At 50.6% G+C, this 26552-nt stretch overlaps 2 protein-coding genes across 8 annotated transcripts; both read right to left on the bottom strand.

Annotated features, from left to right (window-relative positions):
* Nucleotides 1-2570: 2570 nt before the first annotated feature.
* On the bottom strand, nucleotides 2571-16977 carry HNRNPL (heterogeneous nuclear ribonucleoprotein L). Of its 6 annotated transcripts, none has more exons than XM_081118525.1 (13): nucleotides 16926-16977; nucleotides 12559-12677; nucleotides 11696-11933; nucleotides 11487-11572; nucleotides 10394-10490; nucleotides 10240-10312; nucleotides 6880-6951; nucleotides 6488-6768; nucleotides 4842-4963; nucleotides 4324-4525; nucleotides 3736-3793; nucleotides 3540-3635; nucleotides 2571-2979 (listed from the first exon to the last, which is right to left on the bottom strand). In XM_081118525.1, the coding sequence occupies exons 3-13, from the start codon at nucleotides 11918-11920 to the stop codon at nucleotides 2921-2923; spliced, it is 1371 nt and encodes a 456-aa protein (XP_080974651.1). In that variant the 5' UTR covers nucleotides 11921-11933; nucleotides 12559-12677; nucleotides 16926-16977; the 3' UTR covers nucleotides 2571-2920. The 6 variants fall into 6 exon arrangements, with proteins under 6 accessions (XP_080974651.1, XP_080974650.1, XP_080974652.1 ...); XM_081118524.1 differs by lacking the exon at nucleotides 16926-16977 and adding an exon at nucleotides 14539-14822; XM_081118526.1 differs by lacking the exon at nucleotides 16926-16977 and adding an exon at nucleotides 13951-14164.
* A 1885-nt stretch (nucleotides 16978-18862) lies between these two features.
* Nucleotides 18863-26396, bottom strand: RINL (Ras and Rab interactor like). Of its 2 annotated transcripts, XM_081118522.1 has the most exons (11): nucleotides 26292-26396; nucleotides 25937-26096; nucleotides 24026-24128; nucleotides 23018-23090; nucleotides 22867-22931; nucleotides 22447-22596; nucleotides 21962-22363; nucleotides 21253-21576; nucleotides 20826-20957; nucleotides 20510-20673; nucleotides 18863-20428 (listed from the first exon to the last, which is right to left on the bottom strand). In XM_081118522.1, exons 1-11 carry the CDS (start codon nucleotides 26339-26341, stop codon nucleotides 20372-20374), a joined length of 1680 nt encoding a protein of 559 aa, XP_080974648.1. In that variant the 5' UTR covers nucleotides 26342-26396; the 3' UTR covers nucleotides 18863-20371. The 2 variants fall into 2 exon arrangements, with proteins under 2 accessions (XP_080974648.1, XP_080974647.1); XM_081118521.1 differs by lacking the exon at nucleotides 20510-20673 and having other exon boundaries at nucleotides 18875-20448; nucleotides 22447-22931.
* Between the last annotated feature and the right edge of the window lie 156 nt (nucleotides 26397-26552).

The raw sequence follows: 26552 nt of genomic DNA, 5'->3' as shown, positions 1-26552 counted from the left end.
GGGCGGGCCTCAGGCCGAAGCCTGACGAGGGAGACGCCTGCCTCCGGCCATCTTTACTAAGGGCAACAGGAAGTAGCCTTGGTCAGTCAGCTGAACGGACCCTTTGGCCCAGTAGGAACCTGGCCTAGAGCACATTCCTGCATAAAGTTCACCACAGCGCTGTTTTATAATGGTGTTAAAATTGGAGACAGCTTAGGTGTCCAAGGACATAATGGCAAAATAACTGCAGCCCTGATCAACTAGTGCCGTGTTAAAAGAAAGTTTTCTGGTAGTTTACACACGTAAAGGAACGGAAACATGGGCCAACATTAAGCTCTGATTGTATGTTTAAACTCCCACACCACCACGAGGTCCTTTGTACACAGGAACCTGGGGCTGGGTAAGTCATTATTTCACCCTCTAGGCTTCAGGGGTGTTGAAGAGGGGATTTATGTGGACCTGAAGTCCATGTTAAAATAATTTCCTCAAAAAAATAAAACTTCTATGGAAAAAGCCATTTAACCCAAGAGCACAAGTGCTGTAAAATGCTTTGTCTGCTCGTTAGGGAGATGTTCACCAGGAAGTGAACCAATGTCTTCCGGCGAGAGAGACTGTAGGAAATACCTGTCTTCTTAACAAAGTCAAAGGTAGACGCTATTGGAAGACAGAGCCAGTGACTGTCCATCAAGAGAATTTCAGTTATCTATGCAATAGAAACTCAAATCGCTATGCAAATACCAAGATATGAGAGAAATAATGTAAAGATGTAGAAGTTAGTATTATCAGCATAAAAGTTATAGAACACTGTGCACACTATATATGTACAGTATCTTTAGGAGACTCAAAACTGCTAACAAGGAATAATGTGCTGGGAGACAAAATGATGAAATTTACTTTTTACCCCCATGATTGACTTAAAAACAAATCGCAGATTTTTTTAAAAAAAAATATCTTTATTGATTTCAGAGAGAGGAAAGGAGAGGGAGATAGAAACATCAATGACGAGACATTGATCAGCTGCCTTCTGCGTGCCCCCGACTGGGGATCAAGCCCGCAACCGGGGCATGTGCCCTGACCGGGATTCGAACCCTGATCGCCTGGATCCTAGGTCGACGCTCAACCACTGAGCCACACCCAGCCAGGCCAAATTGCAGATTTTTAAGTTTGTGGCTGCAAGGTGAACTAGTTTCTCCTTGTCCAATGGTTCTATTTCAAAACTTCCCCACGTGAAGCAGTTTCATCTGACAATTGCCATGTCTTCAGTAATGTTAATCTGAGTTTCAAAACTTCACAGTAAATTCCCAAAGCAGGTTTTCTCGAGCACATGCATGAACAAGGTGCTGCAATTTTGACTTGCTCCTCTACAGGCTGCTTCTTCCATCATGAGCCATGGTCCTTAAAGCAGGCTCCTTCCAGGTTGTCACCCCTCACCCCTATATACACAAGTTCCCACCTACCACAACTGGGGAGTACCTATCACATTGCAATTGTATATATGGATCCTTTAACCCAGCAATCCCACTGCTAGGAATGTACCTCCACAATACCAGTGAAATTGGCTAAGATATTTGTTTCAATATATACAGCATAGTAGTAGTTTACAATAGCAAAAAGTTAGAAATTACCTTTGGGCCCAAGTAAATCCTAACACAACACTGTACAGTACAAATAGTTTTATTAAAAACAAAAAAAATGGGCCTTGGCTGGGTAGCTCAGTTGGTTAGAGCACCATCCTGATACGGATACACCAAGGTTGCAAGTTGAATCCCAGGTCAGGGCATACACAAAAATCAACCAATGTGTAAGTGAAACAACAAATCAGTTTCTCTAAAACCACTAAGTAAAAACTTAAAAACAAACAATAAAATGTCCAGATGGAATTCCAGACCATGCACCTCCCACTCACTTCCTTGTTTTGCATACACCTCTGTTCAACCCCACAAGTCACTGCCCAATGTGACACAGGGGGGACCCACCAAAAATTGATAAAGGACCTGGGAAGAAGAGTTCCACTTTTATTGTTCAGAGGTTTTATTTTCCAACCTTATTAAAAATGCAGGTAGTGTCCTGGCTGGTGTGCTCAGTGGTCAGAGCACTGATTCCCAGTCAAGGGCTCATACCGGGTTGCAGGTTCGATCCACAGCCCTGGTTGGGGGCTTATGGGAAGCAATCAGTCAATGTGTCTTTCTCACATCATTTTTCTCTCTCCTCCTCCTTCCCCTACTTCCACTCTCTAAAAACACCAATGGAAAAAATATCTTCAGCTGAGGATTAGCAACAACAAAAAGGGCATTTACTTTACATGATAAATTTCCCTCGAAGTTTTCCTTTTTTCTCCCCAACATCATATATTTTTTAAGTGACTGTCCTACTAGAATGAGCTTGCTCAGGCAGGATTCATGAATAGTGCGCCACCAGGACTCCCAGCTTTTCCTCAATATTCCTTAACTGCTAGCATCTTTACTAGCCCACAGCCCTGGTTCACCCTGTTCCTCTCAGGGCTGGGTCTGCAGCTCCCCATAGCTTGCAGCCCTAGCTTGAAGACCAAGTGGGAGGGAAGCAGACACCACCCAGAATCCCAGAAAGTGCTGTTAATTTTCCAAACAATTTTATTGTAATGTGCCAAGAGTACATGGGCAGCACAAATGTATGAACAGGAAAAAAAAAAATCACATGTACAATAATTTTTAAAAAGTGAAGGTTAATCTTGGGAGATATCAATTCCCTTCCCCTCCCCTTCCATTGTTTCCATTATGGTTAAGCCGCTAACCTAGCATTTAAAAAAAAAAAAAAAAAGAAAAGAAAAGAAAAAAAAGGAATACAGGAACTTTTGCAAAACAAAAACAAAAACAAAAACAAAAAAACAACAAAAAACCAAAAAAAAACAAAAACCATAAAGAAATGTTTTCCTGCTCAGATGGGACTTTTTCTCGGCACCTGGTTACGAGGCGTGCTGAGCAGTGGAGAAACACAATTTCAGGGTGTAAGGGTATGGACCATCTGCAAAGGAGAAAAGAGGTGAGGCTGAGTACATCTCTGGAGGCCCCTCCCCACCCATTCCCCTCGCTTTGCACTCATCTTTTTCTACAGTTCAATTGTGGAGTCTTAACTGGTCACTGCCCAAAGACTTAAAAACAAGCCAAAAATGCACAAGGCATTTCTTCTTCACTACCATGGAGAATCCCATTCTTAGCTCCGTTGCTGGCCCAGAACAATAGGCCTGCCCCAGGATCTGGGTGGGCAAATTTTACCTGCTGGCTAATATAGCCCCTTTTCTGGGTACTAGCTGAGCAGCCTCTGACACAAAGAATGCCAGCTACCTGAAGGACAAACATGAGCAACTCCCAGCGGGCAGAGCAGGTGAAAACAAGCAGCCATGCTGGCCCTCCCATGGGGACCATCGGGATATTCTCCTGGGAATCAGGTCCCAATGGTCTGTGTCAGTGACAATATGAAACTCTCTGGGGCTCTATCTTGATAGGAGGAAGACAGCTCTTGCCTGAAGCCAGTCAACCCATTAGACCACAAGGGAGATGACTGCAGGATACACAGATACTCACTTGGGTTTTTCATCTGGTAATGGTTCAGGAAGCCCAAAGTCTCCAGGGCATCACTCTTGGATTCCCACTCCAGCAGCCCAGAGGAGCTGCGTTCACCTGATCAGAAAGCAAAGGTTTTAGGCTGACCCAAGCATGAACTAGGGAGCCACCCATCTACAACCAAGGAATGAGAGAGAAGGCCGGGCAGTTGACTCACTTTTGCCTGAGAATACTTTCACAGAAGATGGCCGTTTCACTCCCAGCTCATCACAGATCTACAAGACAGAAAGTAGATGCAGAAACACAAGGAGTGCCACATGGCAGAATTCAAGCAGACCATGCCCTGCATGACCCAGTGCTTCAATTTTTTCCTATCTTCAGCTGCTATTTGAAGATGTTGGCTCTAGGTAAATGTTTGATGAACTGAATACAAGGACCAAAGTCCAAGTCTGCCAGCCAGACTTCCCACCCTAGTTCCCTGACTGTGCCCTTCACAGGCCCCTCCCTTCAGATGTTATCTGGGCACCCCAGGGCCTGCCTAACAAAGGGGATGTTTTGAAATTGGACTCGGATCACCACTCCAACACCCAGACAAGGAGAATCTTTCCCAGCAAAGGTATAGCCATCCTAGCTTGCCAAAAATGTTAAAAGCCTGGCAAACTACTCTGTTGCTAGATGTCTGGTGCTGTCCCAGCACCCAAACCAGGTCCTGGCAGAGCAGAAAATCAATAGGTATTTGTTGAAAGACTAAAATGAATGGCCCACTTAGATGGCTGTGGTGAGGGACCAACTCCATGGCACCCACCTCAAAGAAGTTCTCCTCGGTCACCTCCAGAGGGGCATTGAAGAAGTGCAGCACGTTGCTTGGGTGCTGGATGCGGTTCTTGGCTGCCTGCTCCGGAGTGGAGAACCGATTGTTCCTTGATTCACTGAAGTCTTTGTAACTGGAGGACCCGTCTTCTAGCCCATATGACTGACCAGGCATGATGGCAGGCTGCTTAGAGACACTAGGGAGAAGGAGGAGCCCTTTGTCAAACCTAATGTTGTCCCCCAAGCCCTCCACTGTGGCCTCATTCCTGAGATTCAGTACTGTATGCCTCAGAGGGCATTGCGCCACAGCTGAGGCAAGGCCCACACTTTCTCCCACTGCTTCGAGAGAAGCACCTGGGAACACACCCACCACACCCAACTCCTGCCTGAATAAGTACCTCTACCTCACTGTGCTCCACTGCTGGGCCCTGTCCAGAGTGGGCCCCATTTTCCTTCCCTTTACTCCCCAGTCCCTTGCCAACGCATCCCACCCCAAGGAATCTGGGCACCTACCAGACTTTCAGCTTCTGCCCAAACATGAAGTTGTTGTTGAGGTGAGTAATGGCCCGGTCCACAGCATAGCCATCAGCCATCTCCACCATGGCGGCCCCCGGCTTGCTTTTCATAAATTTCACCTTGGGGAGAGCAACCATGGTCAGCAACACTGCCCAGGGGCCAGGGACCCCTCTCCTGCCCCTTCCAAGTTAGTTACAAGTAACTCCTGCTTCCACACCCTGACTTATGAATGAGGAATCAGGAGAAACAGAAAAGCATGCTTGGCCCACAGCAAGTGCTCAGCCCAAGGTAGGCAGGAGAGCCTAGGTAGTGTTTTTCTAACCGTAGGACACGACCCATAAGTGGGTCATTTAAAGGAACCAACAGAAAACAGGAGGCATAGTAAAAAACCAAGGCAGCTACTCTCATGAACATTTGTCTGTTAATAAACACACAAACTTATTTAGATATTGGGTCCTGATGTAAAATACTTCTTTATGTGAGTTGCAGGAAAAACACTGGAAAACAGTAAGTGTCAGATCTGAAACCAGGCGATATGGCTCTAAGTCCTACTTCCACAAAAAGGTCTTGGAACCTGAACCTGGGCAAGTTATTCATCTTCCATGCATTCATTTCCTCATGTCTCACTAAGGATTCTTGTGAAAAATCAAACAACTTACAACACAAAAGCACTTTTAATACTGCCTAGTATAGGAAAAACACTTAACACGTAAGAGCTGCTACACTGTTATTAACGGGCCAAAAGATACTGCAAATTCAAAACGTTACAGATGGACAGTCACCTATCAATCAGTCTCAGCTAACTGTCCCACAGGCAAGGCAGAGGCCCAGTGTTGCCAGATCATCTGGAGAAAACCCTCATACAGTGAGTAGCCCTGGCCAGGTAACTCAGCTGTTAAGAGCGTCACCTTGATACACCAACACTGCAGGTTCTGCCTGGCCGGGTGTGGCTTAGTGGTTGAGCATCAACCTAGGAACCAAGTGGTCACTGTTCGATTCCGTCAGAGCACCTGCCCCAGGTGTGGGCTCGGGATCCGCAGTAGGGGTGTGCAGGAGGCAGCCTATCAATGATGTTTCTATCTCTCTATTCCTCTCCCTCTAAAAATCAACATATTTAAAAAAAAGATTGCAGGTTTGATCCCCAGTCGGGGCACATACAAGAATCAACCAACGATGCATAACTAACTGGAACAAATTGATGTTTTCCTCTCAAACCAGTAAGTAATGGCTGGAACTGAACTCGGGACCCTTCAGTCCATGGGCTAACACTAACCTCTGAGCAAACTGGCTAGGACACCAGTATTAAAAAAATATTAATAGTAACAATAACCACAATGGGTAAATTTCACAAATCATAATATCCATGTAATGTTAAGTATTAGCAACTTTAATGTGTTAGTCCCAGTTTTATCAACACTGCAAATTCAAAAATAAATGGACAAAATACCCACATACAGTAAGGATTAAACAAACCCTGCCTACAGCAGGTCACCTGATTAAGCGAGTTACTCTCTCTGGATCGGCTTGCTCGTAGCCAGGCGACCGACCTCTGGCTCTTTCCCCCTCTTCACTGACTGGACAAGCCACGAGGTTCAGGGCCTCCCAGGTCTACAAGGAAAGCAGTGCACCTTCCAGAAACTCACCTTCTCCACATTGCCGTACAAGCAGAAGACATTGAAGACTCGGTCACAGTTCATCTTAGACTGATCCAAGCCATAGACCATGAGCACAGGGCTGTCGGCGTGGGGGCCGTACTCGGGTGGTGGGGGAGGGGGTGGGGGGTGCCCATACTGGGGGCCGTAGCGACTTGGGCCCCGGCGGTGACCCCCCACTGGTGGGCCCATCCTTCTCCCTTCGTAGTGAGGTGGGGGGGGGCCATAGCCCTCATCATGGTAATGGCTGTGGTACCCACCATGGGGCCCTCCTGGGGGGTGGGAAGGAAAGAGAGGGAGGGCGGGTGAGAATTTGCGTGGCGGGCGGCGGGCAGGGGCACATGAGCCACGGGAGTCCACGGAGGGGAACCCCCTGCCCTCACCATATTCTGCGGGGTGATCTCCCAGGAGAGGGGGCTGCCTCTGGCGTTTGTTAGGGTTGCTGCCAGGGTCACCTGTGGACAGAGAAAGCAGTTAGAGCCTAGCTTGATAAGAGGGGTGGCTCTTTCCCTTCTGACTAAAGGCTAAGCTCCAAGTCCCTTAGCTCCTACAAGCCTGGTGGAAAACCTCCCTCTCTCAGAAGGGCTGCTGGAGCCTCCCTCCTGTAGCCTGCCTGAGGGTGGGCATGAAGCCCAAGGTTGGAACCCACTTTGCCTCCTCTGCCCTACCAACTAGGCTGCTTTCCTTTCTCTGGAGGATGACATCAAGTTCTGGGCATGTCATCTGCCCTGGCGGGAAAAAGCCCAGCTCTTGGACCCTCTGGGGAACTTGCAGCTGCTACGGAAGCTAAAAGATTATGGGGGCCAAGAACAGCCCCCATGAAGGGAGAGGAGGTTAAGAGCAGAAAAATAACCGAAGAAGGGCAGAAAGAAAATACCGACTGGTCCCCAAAGCCCCAAGGTTCTAGGAGCTCCACACTCCTCTTCTCTAGGCCCCCCTTTCTCAAAGCCGATCCCAGTAACCCTCCCACCCAGTCACATCCAACCTGAGGAGGGACTGGAGGAAAGGACAAGCAGGGCAAAATCAGAATCAGTTCATATGAGCAATCATGTACAAGGCATCAACATTCTCAGACCCAGACAATGGCGCAGATCCACCCCCGACTCCAGCTGTTCATTAATTGCTACCATTAACTTAGCGCTTGAGTGGCAGACACTGTGCTAAGCGCTTTACAGACATCACAGCTTCTTAAATTCCTCACAACAACCCTATGAGGTAGGTTCTGTTTTAGCCCCATTTTACAGATAAAGAAACTGAGCAATTAAGTTCAAACTGAGCAGTTAAAAGACATTTTGGCCCAAGGTCACAAAGCAAGTTAGTGGCTGAACCGGGATTTGAATCCAGATCTGGCTGACTCCAAAACCCAAGGCTCAAGACCACTGCCCTTTCCTGCCACCCGGCCTGCATTTCATTTTCAACAGTCATTACAAAGATGGAATAGGACTACTTACAGCAGAAGTACAGAGTACAATGTCCATTTGTCACAAAAAACAAATCTGTATTTTCTCTTACCATTGGACGCTTCAACAGTGAGTTAGCACAGTTCTGAAAGATGGCGTCCCATCAAACATACACTGCGACCCTGCATCACATGGTTTTACAGTCATAAATACAAGTTACAGTACACATCCGCTACAATTTTTTTTAAAGAATTGCTTTAACAGTCAATGTTTTGATTAAATCAAAAATGGCTCACAGATGTTCTGTCCTCAGAAGATATCAGAAAAGTGGAAAATAAAGGTGTATGCAGTGGGTAGTGTCCCTCCGTGTTGTCACCTCCTCACATTGTGTGCTGCAGTGCGGTGCTTCTGGCTGTGTAGCGCTCCATGTGCGTGTCTCCTGGTTATGAAGTGTGCCAGTGGCCCCACTATGCCCGAGCTTTTGGCCTTGGGAGCGCGCCCGGTTACCCGCCAGCAGGTAACTGTGTACCTCTGAGCTGTTTGGCTGTCTGGTTTTAGGTCTGTTTTGGTTTTCTGATTTTTTTTTTGTTGTGGTTTAATTTTTTTTTTTTTTTGGTTCCTGATCTCCAGTTGGTGCAGATTATGTTGGCAGCTGTTGACTGCAGAAAAAATAAAAATATCGAAACAAACAAAAAAAGAAGGCCCTCCCCAAACCAAAGGACTTAAAAAAACAAAACAAAACCCATATGGCGAGGAATGGAGAGAGGATCCTATTGTCTTGGAGGCCCATGGAATCTACTTCAGTCTGTGAAACGTTCTCCGAAAAGAGCGCCGTTGGCTGGCTGAGAGCTCTGTTCTCTGTGTTTCCTACTTCTGTGTACATTCTCGGGTTCGAGTTTGCTTGGATTTTGACCTTTTAATGTTTAATAAAAAAGCAGTGTCTGCTGCCATGTTGCGTCTCTTTCTCTGTCTCTGTCTGCCTCTGTCTCTGTGCTTGTAGCTGTTCCTTGGAGCGCGGTGTGGTGTTCTTGATGTAGTGAGCTCAAGTCTGCGGCTGTTTCTGGGGACGTGGTGGAGGCTGCATGTTCTGTTTTCTCCAGGAAGAACTAGTGGTTTCTACCCTGTGTGTTGGTGAGCAATGTGCAGAGGCAGAGCCGCTGAAGTATGGTTCCTGAGGGGGTGGCGAAGCACCGCCCTCACTCCAGGTTACCTCATCAGCTCTCGTTTTTGACCCCCAGCCTTGGGACAGCCAAAACTGAGAGGCATCAAAACCAATGCACAGCCAGCCCCTGCCACTAGCCCCTGCTGGTCTGCACATCTTCTACTTATGTTCCTTGGAGAAGAAATGGTTGGTTGCCATGTTTCTGTTAGCAGTCATGTAATGCCATTGCCCGCTCTGGTACATTCACTTGGTCACCAATTTGCCTCTGACCTGGAGGGAGCAGCCAGGCCCACAGCACCCATTGTGAGGGTCCTGGGGAGAGTCTAGCCCACCCTGCTCACTGCTTCCCAGCTTCAAGGATGAACAAGACAGGCCTGGCTAGAAATGGGGAGCCTCTGGCCTCCCAGGGCCTGTGAGATGTCAGCAACCAGCCTCCTCCCTCAGCCCATGGCCTAGTCCAATGTATCAGACCAAGACAGACACAGAGATGGACGGTCTTGCTGAGGCGTTGCTGCTGCTTTTCAAAGGCAATCCTCCATCTCTCCCTCCTATCCAAGGCAAACCATTCTTGACAGATTCTAGGAGGGAGTGTCCATTTGGGCCCCCTGCAGAGAAGTTGAGTCCCCTCTACAAGGTAAGGCATGCTCCCCCCTGCTCCAATCCAGGGTCTCCCCCCTATGAGGTCAACTTGCTCAAAGGCTCTGCTCCAAGGGCCCAGGAGCCTTCACCTCCCCAATCCTCCCCCCCCCACCCCACCCCAAGCAGCCCCTCAATAGTGGACAGCAAGAAGACCATTCCTGGCCCAGTGAGAATGGAATCAGTGAACCTAAATAGGCTCCTAGAAGGGATGCAGCAGAATCCACTTGGGAGCTGCTATTGGTTTATAAACCATCGCCATGCCCAACACTCAGTGAAGCCCTGCTCCCCACCCAATTCAAGCCTCTACCTTGATTCTGCACCCTCAGCTCCACCAAAGGGCCCCAAGCAGCAGCTAGAACCCAAAGAGAACCCTCACTCACCCTCTCCCACTAAAGTGCCTTCTCTAAGAGCTGACCCAAGGCCCTCCCATGTTCACAGGGAGCCCAATGGCATTACATAACCCTGAGCCCAGGTCTATGAGGTGCGCTAGTCAAGTGAAGGCAAGGCGGGTGTGTTTAGAACAAAGTGGCCATCAGGATTACCTTGTCCACTGAGGTTGGGGTTTGTATAGTCCCAAGTATCCTGATCATTCTTGAACACGTTCAAGCGTGTAGGCTGTAGGGACAAGAGAAATCTTAAGATCAGCCAGGACCCAGCTCACCTGGAAGCTGATAAGCAGTCACTTCCCAGACCTACCTTCGCATATTCTATCTTCAGAGTGCAACAGCCAGAGTAGATATCAGCCCCATTGAGTGAGGCCTTGGCCCGCTGGGCACTCTGCACAGAGTCAAATGTAAGATAAGTTAAGGATAAGCAGCTCTTTGGAAAGGGCTTCAAGCTGGCCCAGAGATGAGGATAAGGTAGCACCCAAAGACTGTGCTACATGTGTGTTTTGGGATGTTTACTGTCACAGCCATGCCACTAGCCACTCGTATGGAGACGGGCTGGAGCGCTACCCTGGATCAATAGTCACTGGCCAGAGTTCTTTCATGATCTACACTCCCAACCCACCAGCGCAGAGGTGGCAACCTCCTGTGTCACCACTCCAGGCCAAGCCACCTTCTTCTTGAGTCCAATCCTCTCTCTCATGCTTTGACTAAGCCTGGATAATCTGTGAAAAACGCCAACCAGATTATGTTCCTGCTCTGAAAGTCCATCAGTGGCTTTCTACTGCACTGCTGTTGAGCATGCCCTATTAACTTCTTCCAATGTCCATAGAGAACCCTCTCCCCTGAGTCTGTTACTCTTCAGTTGGCAGGTCATTTGCTTTCTCCAACACTAAGCTCCTGCCTGAGGACTTTTTAAAAAAATCCTCACCTGAGGATGTGTTGTTTTTTAAATTGGGGGGGGGGGAGGGGCCGACACTGAGAGAAACATTGTTCAGTTGCCTTCCATACCTGCCCTGACTGGGGATTGAACCCACAACCTAGGTATGTGCCCTGACTGGGAATCAAACCAGCAACCTTTCAATGTACAGGACAACACTCCAACTAACTGAGCCACCAGGCCAGGGCACATCTTAGGATCTTTGATGAAGCTGGGGGCTAAAATACCCACCTCCTCAGATCCCCCTTGTATCTCACAGCACCCTTCACAGCACTTTACATTCTGCACTTTTATACTATACATCTGATTGTTTATTGATGGCCCCTCCCATCAGACTGTGGGCTTTATGAAGGCATCTGGCACATGGCAGGCATTCAGTAGATACACGCTGGTTAAAAGGATGGATCCCTGCCCAGCTCTGGGGTCCCACCCCAAGGAACACCTATTCCCTAGCAAAGGATATTCCACCATGGCCTGGACTCCATTCTTCCGGAAAATGACAATTCTCTGGACAGGGCCACAAGGGTTACATATAGTGTAAAGAACATCCTGTAAAAGCAAAGATGAGCAAAATGAAAGGGCACTGGCAGGTCAGTCTGGCTTGGGGACAGAGAGAAAGGGAAGAAGGGAGATCTCACAGAGGAGCCTAAAGGAATTTCTGCTGGCACACACCGTGGTAATGGAATAGATGGGGTTCAGGATGGTAAAAAGAAGCACACTGTTGACGCTTCGGGAGTCATCCGAGTCTCCAGGGCGGGAGATCTTCTGGCTGGTAGAGTAATTAACAAAAGCTGGGTGCCCAGCAATGTAGATTTGGTTGTCGGCTGCGTAGTTCACAGCATTGCAAGCCCCCAACACATCTTCAAACTCCACCAACGCTTGTCTCTTTTTAGGCATTACCACCACATAGCTGGCAAAAGATAATACAGGTATCAATCCTCTTAGAAGTATGGAGACAAGAACAAGAGAATGACAACAAGAATGGGAGAATGGCCTTTAATTTCCTGTGAACTGACTCCTTCGTGGCCTCTGAACTCCTGTGTATTCTCTCATGGCTTCATGACAAGAACACCCTTGTCTTAACTGGCAGAACAGGCAAAAGAGATATAGCTTTGGCATTACCTCCCCTGGGAAGCCTTCCTTCCTGACCTCTCTTCATCTAACTCAGTCAAAAGCCTCCCATAGATTCCTGAGCTTCCCCTATTGCAGTGCTGATCACTGTGTGGGCAACTACCTGAGGAGTCCAGGACAGTTTTGTTCACTGCTCTATTCCCACATTTACTGAGCATGTGCCACATACTCCGTAAATACTTGCTGAATAAGAAAATGCTGATTAAAAGGTACAAAGTAGATAGAGAAAAAGGGCATGGAACATAACATAACCTGATCCAAAGTACAAGGGCCAAACCAAGAGCAGAGAAGCCCCAGAACCCATACAAGGGACCCTGGACTGAACTGGCCAAGTCACTTCCAACCAGGAATCGGCGACACATAAGACACCAAAGAGCCAACTAGCCTCTGTCTGAGTGGAGTACCTGATGGGTCCAAACTCCTGCAAGGCTTCCACAAGGTCAGCTTCCACCACACCGTCAATCAGGCCCCTGATGTGGACAACTGGGGAGGCAGGGGTTTTGTGCGGGTCATCGTAGTTCTCCTAAGAAGCAAAAACAAGACTTTATTTTCTGCTGTACGAGATGGTGGTTCACTGGCCTGTGTTGTTGAGAATCTAGTCAGATAAGACAGTCGAGTATCACCCAGGAAGGACACACAAGTCAGACAATAAAGGACAGCAATATAAGCCAATCACCCCAAAAAGATTCTGGGTCAGCAGAACAGAGGCCCTGAGTGGGCGGCCACTTATGTAATGCCTCTTGCTGTAGTTTCTGAGGAAAGCAGAAGGGAGGACCACACAGATCGCTTATCTTACATTCATCCCGAAACCTGTCTCTTCCCACTGGTCAACAAAATGGGGGAAAGAAGTGGCTTGGAAAGTGGATACCAGTGGCAGGAAGGGCTCACACAATTCTCTGCTGCAGTATGAATCAGGCAATCTCTTTGCATCAGCCCCAACTTCTTTGCCCTGTCCCCAGTAGAGCAAGCTACAACCATCACCCAGTCAAGCTTTACTGTTTCCTACCACTCATCTGCAAGTCCAATCAGGATAAAAGAGCATGGGCCTCAGAAGCTGTGGCAACCAGGCCAGTCCTGACTACTTCTAGTCTTTAATCATTTTCCCACCAAAATCTGTGCTGGGAAAAACATCCTAGGCCAGACTACAGAAAAAGTGAGGAATGTCTTCCAAAAAGATGAGAAAGTTCCACCCACAGACAGCAGCTTTTAAGAATCAGAAATAAAGTAACTTTCTTCACTTCTGGTGGGCTCTAGGCCTCGCCTCCTGTCTGAGCAGCAGGCAGAATTGGATTCTATTTCAGGAATGAACCACACAAACAACAGGAGGCACACACATGTCTGATGGTTACCAGGTTCAGCGGTTTGGAGTTCCACAGCCCTGAATTCTAATTTCAGTTTCTTCCCTCACTAGCTTTATGACCTAAATGAATCTTACCTCATCTCTGTAAGACAAAAATAGTAAAACCGTCCCCTATCTCATAAAGAAGTGTTAAAAATTCAATTAAGATACCTTTAAAATGTGTGGAACAAGGCCTGGCACAGATTAAAATGCTAATAAATCATAGTACAGATCACAGCTGAGCCCTGGAAAACCCTGCAAATGGCTGACTGGAAGAGGACTTTATGAACTTGGAGGGAGGAGGGAATGGGCTCTAAGCCAGAAGGAACAACTGGTGGTCTATTCGGAGGAGATCAAAGAGACTGAATCCCTTCCAAAATGCCCACCCGCAGGGAACATTTTGATTCGTCAAACCCCCTGCACCCAGTTAACCCCTGGAAATTATAAGCAAACTTGCGATGGCTCCAAAGCTTGGCTCGACTCCCAAACGGCTAAAAAGACCTTTCACAAGCCTTTCTTCCGCTCTTCAATGCCCACAAAATAGGGGCATAATCTATTCTAGGGGAATTATCCTCAAATCGACTTCCGCTTCGAGACAAACCAACACGCTATAAAAATTAAAGTGATCGGACATAATTCCTCTTGGGCGCGGAGAAGGCCACCGCCCACCCGTTCCCGCTCACGCGGTGCCCCCCCAACAGCCCACGAGGCCCAGGCGGGAGAAGTGCGCCTGCGCATGGGGCCAGGGAAGAAAACGAGGAAAAAGCGTTCCGCCTCGTGCCCGCCCCCACCCACACCAGCCCGCGGCGCCTGCGCACTGCACCACCCGCAACGCGAGCTCCCCACTCTAAATAGCGCCTACACGCAAGCGCCTGTCCTCGCGCAAACCCCGCCGTTTGCCCAACGCCTGCCCCTCCCCCACCTCGTCAACGGCGCGAGGGCAGGGGCGCGTGCGCAGAAGCCCCCTCTTCCCAAGAAATACCCTCAAAATGAGAAATTCTCCCTCCCTTCCAGGCCACCCCCGGGCCTATGGCCCTGGCCTCACCCCGCCGCCGCCGCCCGCCGCCCCGGATCCTCCACCACCGCCGCCACCGCCTCCGTGCTGGTCGCCGGCGTTGTCAGTCTTGAGCCGCTTCGGGGCCCGGCCGCCCTCACTGCCGCCGCCGTAGTAGCGGCCACCGCCGCCTCCGCCGCCCGCCGCCGCCATCTTCACCATCGCTCCCGACCGCCTCCGCTGCTCCTCCGGCTGCTGCCTCTGCTCCAACCGCCGACGCCGCTTCTCCGCCCGGGGCAGCAGCCTCCGCGACATGGCGGCGCAGAACCCGCCTCCCCCCGCCTCTCATTGGGGGAGGGACACGCCCGTCACCCGCCGCCCCCACCCGATAGGGGGAGCCACTGGTCCCGCCGCGGGGGGAGGAAGCCTCCGCATGCCTTGAGTCCCTATTGGACAAAGCCAACACCGTTCTGCATATGAGCCCGCCCTCATTTGTTTGGGACACTCATTATAGGCGAGCTCTTTCTGCCAGTCATCTCACTGACCCTGCAGCCTTAAAATAAACTCCAACTTGATAGGCCGGAATTTTGGCACCGCGCTCCCCATGCTCCTGAAAAGCCCCGCCTCCTTCCCACTTTCATTGGTTTTTTGGCTAATCCATCAAACCGAAAGCTCTTAGTCTTCCAGTCACAACGACTACCTTCCCCGCGCCACTGGACAAGAAAACAAGGAAGCCCCTCCCTTTTGCCTCTCTCCAGTGGTTATTGCAGATCCTTATCTTCTGCGTCTCCCTCACCACACGGTAGGACCACTGGTGGTCTCCGATTGGGTGAATAAGGGGAGCCCACCCAGTGAGAGCTCTTTGGCGCAGCCTAGGAAATCATCGAAGAGGAAAACGCATGCGCGTATACGCTTTCGGGCGCCTCTGGAGGCGGGGCGACCCTCTCAAGGAGCGAAGGCCTGGAGGACCCAGAGTATTTATTACGTGACTGCCAAGTGCCGCCCTGAAGGCTAGACCAGACCGAGGGGCAACTGCCAGTGCAGCTCTCTGCCCATCACTATATTCTGTTCCTCTCCACCTTAAACCTTCACAGTGCCGGAAGGGTGTTTTAACCCAAATCTGTCCCTTTCCGTTAGTAAAAAACCTTTCGGACCCTGTCCACTTCGCTGGCGTCATTTCACCACTCCACTTATAAATTCAGTAACTCAGTTGGTAATCACCTGCCGCGCACCTCTAGATCTTTGCTGGGGCAGTCCCACCTAGAACACCACCCTTCCTGCCGGAGCTAAGGAATGATTCCTTCTTTTCGTGCGGTCTCAGTTAACTCTGAAAAGTTATCCTCGCCCCTACCAGCCTAGAACCCCAGGGCACGCACCCCCATGATTACTCCGGCCAATGGTTTTCACGGGACAGCCCTGACCTCTCCAGGTCTCACAGTCCGGTGACTGTCTTCCTTTAGCACGGAAGTCGTGTATGGGCGAGGGAGCGGTGGTTCCTGCCTCAGCCTTAGGGGGGCTGGTCCGCCTACCAGGCACCGGGTCACAGCACCCGGCACGGTGCTAGCGCTCTGCAAACGGGGGGTCGTTATGGTATTCTAAGCGTCCGGCGGGCCTTCCTCCGGGACCGAGGGCTCAGAGTCTAGGGTCCAACGATGCCCACTAGCTGGAACCTGGAGGCGGGGGACCACTGCTCACCCAGGATCCCGCCCTAAGGGTTCTAACGCTAGGGGGCTGCCTGCTGAGGGGTGCGGGGGAGACACTACGTTTAGAAAACTATGATAGTCATGGGAAATGCGGGGGACGCCATCAAATACGCTGCGGAACCTTTCCCCCCAAGTGAGAGGGGGGATCCCCGAAATAGGGGTCCTCGTGGAAACTAAGTTAGAAATGGGGTCAGTGGCACTAAGAGCGTAGGGCAGGCATGTTGGGTCTGCGGGTTTGGGGAGATAAGAAAGTTGGGGGTGGGATGATGGGGATCTAAACCAGCTCTCAGTCACACTGGGAAGATCCAAAAGGCCCGCAGAATCGAGATGAGGGGCGGTGCCGCGACTTTGACACGTGATTCGGGCGGTCGGATCGAGCCACGGCTGGTCCCACAGAAGGGCGGGGTCGAGAGGTCCGGACGTCAGAAGAATGCGGTGGGGGGAGGGGGAGAGAGGGGCCCCACCCCTGCGCGCCCCCGCGCCCGGCCCGGACGCCCCTCGCGCCGGCGCGCGCGGACCCGACGCGTCGGAACCGTCCTCTGCGCGGTAGTTCTCAGCTACTCGCCTGCCCGCGCGCGCCCATGGCAGGTGACCCGGAGGCCGCGGCGTTCGCATCCCCGTGCTCCTGGCCTCCGTCCCTCCCCCCCTTGCTTTCCGGCGGCGGCTACTGGCGCGGGCGGCACCTCCCACCCATTCCCCCGCACCCCTCCTGGACCCCTCGCCCCTATCCCCTACCAGCTCGGCGGCGAGCCTGGCCGGCCGTCCGGAATCGAAAAGAGAGCAGGCACGGGGAAGTTTTGGGAGAGGGAGGGACGGGCCTTAAAGGGACCACGACCTCTTTTCAGCATGGGGAAAAAATGGGGAGACGAGAGGGGGGCCAGACCGAGAGTTGCTCCGCGGTTGAATGGAGAAAACAACGCTCTAATGGAATGGGAAGACTGTAGGGCCGCTGCGTCCCTTTTCCCCAAATACCCCCAACTCTTTAACCGTTACTTCCCCTCACAGAAATTATGCCTCTTGGTAAACCGTCCTTCGCCCTTGCACACACATCCCCAGGCACCACTGATCTGATTCCTGTCACTGTGGGTTAGTTTTCATTTTCTAGAATGAAATTATATAGCGTGCACTCTCATGTCTGCGTTTTTTCATTCAATGTAATTATTTTGAGATTCATACATGTTGAACAAGAATTCATTCTTTTTATTTCTGGGTCCTGTTCCATTGCATGGAATAGTTTAAGTCACCCCCGTTTGTTTACTGAGTCACCCATTGATGGACATTTGGGTTGTTTCCAGTTTTGGCGATTACAAATAAAAGTGATATGAACACTGGTGTATAAGTCTATGTGGACATTCCTTTTCTCCAGCATATATACATATGCCTGGATCATATGGTAGGTGTATACAGGGTGTCCCCCAAAAATGTATACACACTTTAACAGCTGATAGCTCAATTTTGAAAATGAAATGCATTTTAACACTGCCTTTATAACAATCAAAATGCAGATATACATTTTTTGGGGACACCCTATATTTAATGTAAGAAACTGCCAAGCTATTTTCCAACGTAGTTATACCATGGTGTACGTACTTAATAATAATAAACTGGTTGAACAAATAGGCTTGATTTTAATTCATTCATCCTTTCATTCAAAACATATTTATTGGGCACTACTCTGTGCCAGGCCCTGGGGACTCTGCAGTGAACAAGGCACACAAAATTCCCACCATGGGGAGCTAAGGTTTGACTTACAACCTCTCTCAGCATAGGTGATAGGGTTTAGAGGTTGGGAGCACACATTGCTCAGGAGACAGATGGCTTGGGTCCAAATCCTGGCCGTGTGGCCTTGGGCAAGTCCTCTTATCTGTGAGTCTTACACTGTAAAAAGGGGAAGAGAGTAATGCAATCTTTGACTCCTAAGGTTGTGGCCTTGTCAGTTCACAAACTGGCTCCTGTACACAGAGGGCAGGGAGAGAGCCAAGAAAGAGGCAGACCACTCCAGATTGGTAGGTGGAATAAGTAAGGGGATTTTGAGGCTTGTCCTGGGCTGCTGCAAGATGAGTAGATCTCTGTAACCGCATGCCAGGATCTTAAAAGTTTACATAGAGGCCTTAACTGGGCTCAGTCACATGTACCATCCAGATGATTTCAACATCACCTTCCTCAAGGCTATTTCCTTGGAACAGCTCCTACTATGGGAACAAGTACATTCCAAGGACAGAGGAGGGGATGAGGAGCTTCTAATTGCCCAGGTCCAGCTTAATGGTCAACTGGTGGTCACATCATCTCCATGACCTCCAACAGGCACGCAAGCCACTAAGCATTGACTAGTACCCAGAGAATAAATGGCGGCCCATTGTATTTGGATTTACATTTCCCTAATTTTTAGTATCTTTTCACATGCCTATTAGCCAGTTGTTTATCTTAAGTCCTTTGCCCATTTTTAAATGGGCTGTTTTGGGTTTTTTTGTTGCTGAGTTTTGGGAATTCTCTGCATATTCTGAATCTTAACTCCTTATGATTTGCTAATATTTTCTCCTTTTCCGTGGATTTTTTGTCCTGTTGTTTCCTTTGATGCACAGAAGTTTTTTTTCCTTCTTTCCGGCGCCTTTGAATCGAACCCAAGATCCTTCGGTCCACAACCCAATGCGCTAACCACTGAGAAAACCAGCCAGAGTGCACATAAGTTTTTAATTTTTGCAAAGGCCTGAGGTGTGTGGGAACAGTGAAGAGGTTCCTGAGGCTGTAGCAGGTGAGTGAGGAGGCCAGCGGGAGGAGAGGAGAATCCAGAAGGTCATATGGGGCCTTATGAGCCTCAAGAGCCTGAGGAAGGACTCAGGTTTTCACTGGGGCCCATGTGACCTGACACCTGGGACCTGTAGCCTGGGAGAACAGTGAAACTTGGGATATACTGGGTTACTACACTTGGTCTTAGCCAAAAGGCTGAGAAGTGATGGGATATATTGGGTTTAAATAAAATGTTATTCAAGTTAATTTCACTTGTTTCTTTTTAGTTTTTAAAAATTGTAGCTACTGGAATATTTAGAATTACATGTGTAGCTTGCATTGTATTCTTATTGGACAGTGCTGTTCTGAGGGGAGAGGCAAGCCTATGGACAATTAACACAATAAATAAGTATATTATATGGTACAGTGGTACCTCGGTTTTCGAATGTAATCCGTTCCGGAAGCCCGTTCAAGATCTGAAACGTTAGAAAACCGAGGGATCAACAGCGGACAGCGAGGCCTCAGGATCTTGCCCGCAGCAGAAGCCACGTGGCATGTTCGACTTCCGAGGTGTATTGGAAAACCGAAGCATTTCCTTCCGGGTTTCTGGCGTTCGTAACCGAAATGTTCGTCAATGGAGACGTTGGAAAACCGAGGTGCCACTGTATGTAATATACTTACAACTTTTATGGAAAAAATAAAGATCAGGGTAGGGACTATATCAGTTTCCTGTTGCTACTGTAACAAATTACTGCAAACTTAGTGGCTTAAAAAACACACCAATTTATTATTTTGCAGTTCTGAAGGTCAAAAGTCCAAAATAGATCTTAGGGGTCTAAAACCAAAGGCTGAGTTTCTGCTGGAGGTTCCAGGGGAAAATCCAGTCCTTGTTCTTTTCAGCTTCTAGAGGGTGCCTGCATTCTTTGGCCCCTGGCCCTCACTCCAACCTCTGCTTGCATCATCACTTCTCTTCCTCTGACTGACCCTCCTGCCTCCTTCTTATTAGGACCCTTGTGATTACATTGGGCCCACCAGAATCCAGGATAACCTCTCCATCTTAAGATCCTTAATTTAATCACATCTGTAGAGTCTTTTACCATGTAAAGTAACATAGTCACAGATTCTGGGGATTGGGAAAAGGACATTGGGGGGGCAGTGTGCATCATTCTGCCTTCTACAGGGAGGGTCAAGGGAGAGGAGTTATACAGTTTTAGACAGATGTGTCTGAGAGAGCTTCACTGAGACTATGAAATCTGCCTAAAGATCTGAAAGAAGGGAGAGAAGGAACAGTGTAGATATTAGGGAAGGGCATTCCAGGAAGCAGGAACAGCCAATGCAAAGGCCCAGAGGTAGGTTGTTCCCTTTTCCTGGGATCTCCGCCTCCTTGCTGCCCCTAAACAACAGGTGCCCATGCATCTTGCTTGAAGAGCAGAAAGGCTTGAGACTCCTATTCGTCATTGGTCTCCTGGCACAGTCTGTATTCCCCAGGGTTCCTCAAAGGGCAGGTCAGCCTTCGGGGACAGGCAGGAACCTGGGTCAGAAAGGCAACAGGGCCAGCCTTCCCCTCTACTCACAGTCCAACCAGTGGTCACCTGGGCTCTGGAGTGGCCTTGTCCTTGCAGCGTCCGCCTGCGGTGCCACTGGCGCAGGGAGGCACTGGCCTCGGAACTGAGCCGCTTGGGCGCCCATCCTGCCTCAGGCTGGTAGTGGGCAATGTGGTAGAGTGCCCCAAACCATGTGGTCAGGTAGTACCCAACTAGGGGCAAGAAGGAGAGGTTGGCACAGCTCTTCTGGCTTCCCTGGTGGCCCGAAGGCCACTTCAGTTTGCCAGCTTTCCCTCCTGCTCCAAGGTGAGGCTGTTTGGGGCGCCCCCTGTTGGATCCTGACCTTCTGGGGATGGGGGCTCACCTTCTCCCAGTAGCTCTTCAGGATCCAAGAGCTCCATAAGAAACTCCACATCCAGCTGTGTCTCCCCAATGTCTGGACTCCAGATAAGCTCTTCAGTCAGCGCTGGGAGGAAGGCATCAGCGCCCAGGGGCTCTGGGGAAGCCCAGGACAGGCTCAGAGATGGATGGGGGCGTGCAGGCCCCTTACAACAATCCCAAGACCACGAGCGCTGGCTGCCCCTCTTGTTGCTTGATGTGCAAACGCCTCTTACCTGACCTCCGGGCCTGCGTGGACACCTCCCACAGAGCGTGCTACCCTTGCCCCTTGTAGACACCTCCCATAGAGCGTGCTACCCTTGCCCCTCGACGTGCACACAGGCGCCTCCTAACGGGCTCCCGCAACACTCAAGGCGGGTCCGCATCCAGGTAGACGCAGACTCCTCCTTTACCTTGGTTCTCGCCGGAAGCCAGGCCCGCGTAGATGTCACTGCACACCGCCAGCAGCATCGCCACCTTACGGCGTGGGGCACAGGCAGCGTGAAGGTGCCGGAGGCGTGAGTGGACGCGGCTCCGTAGGGTGGGGGCGGGGGCGGGGCCCTGCCCCTCAGGCCCCGCCCCCTGAGCGCCGGGAGGCCCCGCCCCTGCCCGCAGGGCTGTTTGGCGCCTCCGCAGTCGCCGCAACTCTGGGGCGCGGAGCGTGCGGAGTCGCGTCCACAGGGCTGGCTTCAGGGGCGCCAATACCGCCCGGCACAAGGCCGTCTCCACCGCGGGGCCTGCAAGGGAAGAGTCGCCCGGCTGACCCACGGGCACCCGCTCGCTCCACCGACCCTCCCTGGCCTGCCACCACCCCTTCCGAACTTCTGGGCACCCACAGTGTAGACATGGGTATGAACACGCGTGGGAGAGGGAGCCTGGGTGTGAATACCTGCGTGGGAGAGGGGATCGTGGCTGTCACACCTGTGTGAGATGGGGCGTGGTGAACCGAATAGGTGGTACTATGTGTAGGAAAGGGCGTGTGAGTGGGAAAGGAAGCAGGTGTGCACAGGGATGCAGAGGAAGAACTTGGGTGTGGACACGTATGTAGGGCCAAGTGATGGCAAATGTGAACGATGTGGGTTCAGGGAGTGGCCATAAGTTCCCTCCCAGTTCTCCCATTACCAAGATCCTCGTCCTTCTGGGGGAGCCCAGGCCCTCTGCTCCCAAAGACAGCCCTGACATTGGGATCCTTTGCTAAGTGATCCTGGAGGTCAGTAAGGAAGTGCCGCACATCCTGAAGCAGCTCCGTGGCAGGGTCCCCAGGTCTGTGGGAGCCTCCGGCGTCTGAGATGACACGGGCCTGAAGGCCTCGGAACTGCCTGGCCACATAGCTGCTCCGGGCCATAGCCAGGGCCCTGATATGACTAGTAAGCACATCCTCTAGTCCTTCTTTATCTTTGTAGTCGTCACCCTCCTCTTCCTCCTCCTCCTCCAGGCTGGCCAGAGCTAGCCCAGGATGGTCTACTTCTGGGCTGAGTGGGCCTTCGACCCAAGAGACCCGATGAGGGCTGGGGTTCCTGGGGGCTGGATGTGAAGAGAGGGTTAGTCCCACAGAACGGCAGCAGCAGCTCCCTCATCTCAGGGACCCAGGGCCCTGCCCAGCTAACCTGGATCATTTTTCTTGGTAGTTTCTGGAGGTGTCTCTGGGGGAGCCTGTTCCATCCCCTGCCCTCTGTGCGACTCCAGGTAGAGCTTGTTCATCACAAAGAACACCCTCCCTGAGGTATTGAGCTGGACACTGCCAATCTGTAGAGGATCTGGGGGCCAGCAGAAGTGAGGTGTCCCAGATGTCCAAGGGGCCAGCCCTGGTTCCTTCAGGGCATCAGGAGACTTAGCTCCCAGACTCATTACTGTAGGAGCTGTGGCTTGGGACCTGGCCCGTCCTTGCTCAGGCCCAGGAGTCACCTCCCCCTCTAGCTCTCTTAGACTCTCCCTCAAACCTAGTAGTCTGGTCCTCCAAGTGCCATCCTCCTGGACCAAGTAGGCAGAAAGTTGGCCTCTCCCTCCCTTAGAGAACCATGCCTCACCTGTGTGCTGTTCCCCAGGCCCTAGAGTGGGAGGGGGCAAGAGTAGCGTTCTGGGCAAAACATCCCTGAGAAAAGATAAGTGGGAGCTACAATGTGGTTAAGGTGTCTTAGGGAAGGATCTCCCTTAGTCCTTTTGATGGGTAACCTGTACCTGCTGGCTGATAGGAAGGCCAGGAGATGGGGCAGGTCTGGCATGCAGAGGTTAGAGGACTCCAGGGACACACCTGGGGGAGGGGCAAGGAGGGAGAAGTTAGAAAACACGAGGGGTGGCAGCCTCCTCTTCCCTAGGACTCTTTCTTCCCAAGTCCTGAATCCCCCCAAGAACTTGCAGAACAGGGAAATTTCTACTCCTTGTAGTCCCCATCTTTTCGTATGTCTTTATGCTTGTATCCCACCAAATATTCATTCATTAGACAAGTTTTTATTGCACATCTTTTCATTCCTAGATACTGGGGATACAGTCTTCAAAAGGCAGATATAATCGTTGCCTTCCTATAGCTTACCTTTTAGTAGAGGGGGACAGAAAATAAATGAGTAGAAAAATAAAGATAAGTGTATTGAGTGCTATAAACAAAATGGAGTAATTGAAAATAACTAGGGCTATCTTAACTGTGGTGGTCAAGGAAGGTTACATTTCTACAGAGGACTGAAGGATGGAGACTAAATCAGTCATTCAAGGAAGAGCATTAATTCGGAGTGAACAAATGCAAAGGCCCTGAGGCTGGGACTCATCTAGTGTGCTTGAGGAACAGAGAAGAGAACAGTGTGGCTGGAGCAGAGTGAATGAGGGGTGGCAGGTGGAGAGGTGGGCAGGTTGACTACTGAAATACCTTATAAGCCATGATGAGGATTTTAAATTTTTATCTAAAGATATTGCATATCCTTTGCAGAGTTTAAGGCAGAAATGTATAACATCTGATTGACTGAAATACCACTCTGGCTGCTGTGGTGAGAATGAATTGCAGGAAGGAAAGGGTCTGTGCAGGGATACCAGAGAGAAGGCTACTGAAAGGAGGCCTAGGAAAGAGGTGATGGTGGCTTGGACTAGGGTGATGGAGGCAGAGAGGAATTGGGAAGATTTGGGAGATATTCTGGAAGTAAAGTTGGCCGTTCTTGATAAATTTGCTGTTGACTGGAAACTCAGGGGTAGGAACCTCACCTCCAGGAAGCTTCTGGATCTGGTAGGTGTTGACTTCCCCTGGTGAAGGTCCTGTCCGCAACACCAGGACCTGGCTGGGGTCATGTCCTGTGACCAGGAAACTCTGGGGGGTGGAGACAAAGGTCAGCATGAAGAGGATTTGTCTACATAGATGTGTTACTTTTGCATGCATAGCATCCATTTCCCTTATTTGGGGCTCCACACCCCCAATTTCCTTTAGAGAACCCCACTCCTTCTCAGTCCATGTCAGTCAGACTGACTCCCCACAAGTCCTCAGAGTGGGTCCATGACCTGACTTAGCCAACAGGAACCACTGTGATTGGTTCAGAGATGGGCATGTGACCCAAGCTTAACCAATGGGAATCTTCTACAGGAATTTTGCTGCAGCTCTTTGGGAAGAGGCCTCTTTTTTAAAAATAAAATAGTTTATTGATTTTTAGAGAGAAAAGGAGAGGGTGAGAGAGAAACATCAATGTGGGAACTTAACATAGATCAGCTGCCTCCGACACACCTCCATGGGGATTGAGCCCACAACCCAGGCATGTGCCCTGACTGGGAATCGAACTGGCAACCTTTTTGGTGCACTGGATGACGCTCATCCAACTGAGCCACACTGGCCAGGGCAAGAGGCCTCTTTTTACACTGGTTTTGCCAATCTGGTGAGATGTGGTGCTGAGCTGGGGACAGCCATCTCTGACAACACAAGGAGAGAGCTCCTCCAAGGAGGACACTATGGTAGGCTGTTAGTTGTCTTATCCAAATCTATCCCCTATTCCTTGCAGAACGCCAGCTTTGCTCAGGGCATTAATATGCACAGCCATCGAAGATGAATAATGGTGCTTCCCGTCTCTGGCTGTATAACTCCTAGATGAGCTTTAAAAAATATTGCTACTGGGCCCCATCCATTTATTCTGAATCAAATGTAAAGGCTATTGCTTTTGCTGGTAAAAGAAACAGATGGAACTGGTGCTTCATTTCTTCCCTTCTTCTGGCCCAGAACACACATGTGTGCTTGGACCTGGAGTAGCCACTGGGCAACTATGAGGAACATCCAAGAGAACTGTAGATGCTGCCCTTGATGCCACCCAAGCTGCTGAACTAGAGCCAGCAGCTGCCTTTCTGGTTGTTAGAAAGATGAATGCTATCCTGGCCAGTGTTGCTCAGTGGTTAGAATGTCGGCCCATGCATTAAAGGGTTGCAGGCTTGATTCTTGGTCAAGGGCACGTACCAGGGTTGCAGGTTCAATCCCTGGCCCCGGTCAGGGTGTGTGCAAGAGGCAACCAATCGATGTGTCTCTCTGAGATTGATATTCCTCCCCTCCCCTCTCCCCTCCCCTCCCCTCCCCTCCTCCCCTCTCCCTCTCCCTCTCCCTCTCCCTCTCCCTCTCCCTCTCCCTCTCCCTCTCCCTCTCCCTCTCCCTCTCCCTCTCCCTCTCCCTCTCCCTCTCCCTCTCCCTCTCCCTCTCCCTCTCCCTCTCCCTCTCCTCTCCTCTTCTCTTTTCTTCTCTTCTCCTCTCCTCCTCTCTTTCTCTCTCTTCCTCTCCTCCCCCTCCCTCTCCCTCCCTTCCATTCTCTCTAAAAATCAATGGAAAAATATCCTCAGGTGAGGATTAACAACAAAAAAAAGATAAATGCCTATTTGTTTAAACGACTATAGAATGAGTGTTTGTTACTTACAGCCCCAAAACATTCAGAATTCCCCAAGAAACAGGATGAAGAGAAATGTGTAAGTTGTCTGATCCTCAGGCCCCAGGAATTCCTGAAATTACTCCTGGGTTTTCAGTCATTTGAATCAATAAGTAGCCTTTTGGGTTTGCCCTGTTTGTGTTGTGTGTCACTAGCAACTAGGAGTCCTAACTGATTCAGGGTGTCATGGGAGGGTCAGAAAGGGTCTCCAGCTGTGAGTACTCACCCCCGGTGGCCACAGCTCCAGAAGGGCTTCTGCACCCTGGGCCTCCAGCTCTGGGATCTGCCACACCCCCCATGTCCTCTGCAGTCGAAGAAGTGGCTCTGGGGCTCCAAGGGTCCCTAAGCAGATTTCGCCTGCTCCATTCTCCTGTGATGGGACCAGTCTGGGACATGCAGGGTCCAGGAGACCAGGGGTCAGAGGTGGGCAGTTGGACAATGAGGGGGGTCAAAGGTCCAGAAAGGAAAAGCCCAGAGGTGAAGGGTCAGAGATGGGGTTCAGGGTCCTGTGTGGGGGCAGCATTAGATGCTCCTGAATCCTGGGGCAGGAGACGGAGACCCCAGCCTCCCCCAGCGCTCACCTCTCGCCATCGGTGGGGCCTGCCAAGGCCTGGTCCTCTGGCTGGGCCATCTTCAGGATGCAGGAGGCCAGCAGGCCATGGCCTGGCCTCTGGCAGGGAGGAAGATAAGGCTCAAGGCTGCTGCAGTTCAGGGGTAATGTTCAAAATATTTGCAACCAGTATGGCAGAGACCCTCGCCAATCAGAATGGACCCAAGGCTTCTTTCTGTGCCAGTTGTGAATTCTTTCATCACTGGATGGTGGGGTGCTCTGGGATCCCGGG

The sequence above is a fragment of the Miniopterus schreibersii genome (genome assembly GCF_964146895.1).
Source record: "Miniopterus schreibersii genome assembly, chromosome: 18".
In the NCBI taxonomy this organism is placed as follows: domain Eukaryota; kingdom Metazoa; phylum Chordata; class Mammalia; order Chiroptera; family Miniopteridae; genus Miniopterus; species Miniopterus schreibersii.
Note: the sequence above shows the minus strand (reverse complement) of the source record. Positions and strands in the feature narration are given on the sequence as shown.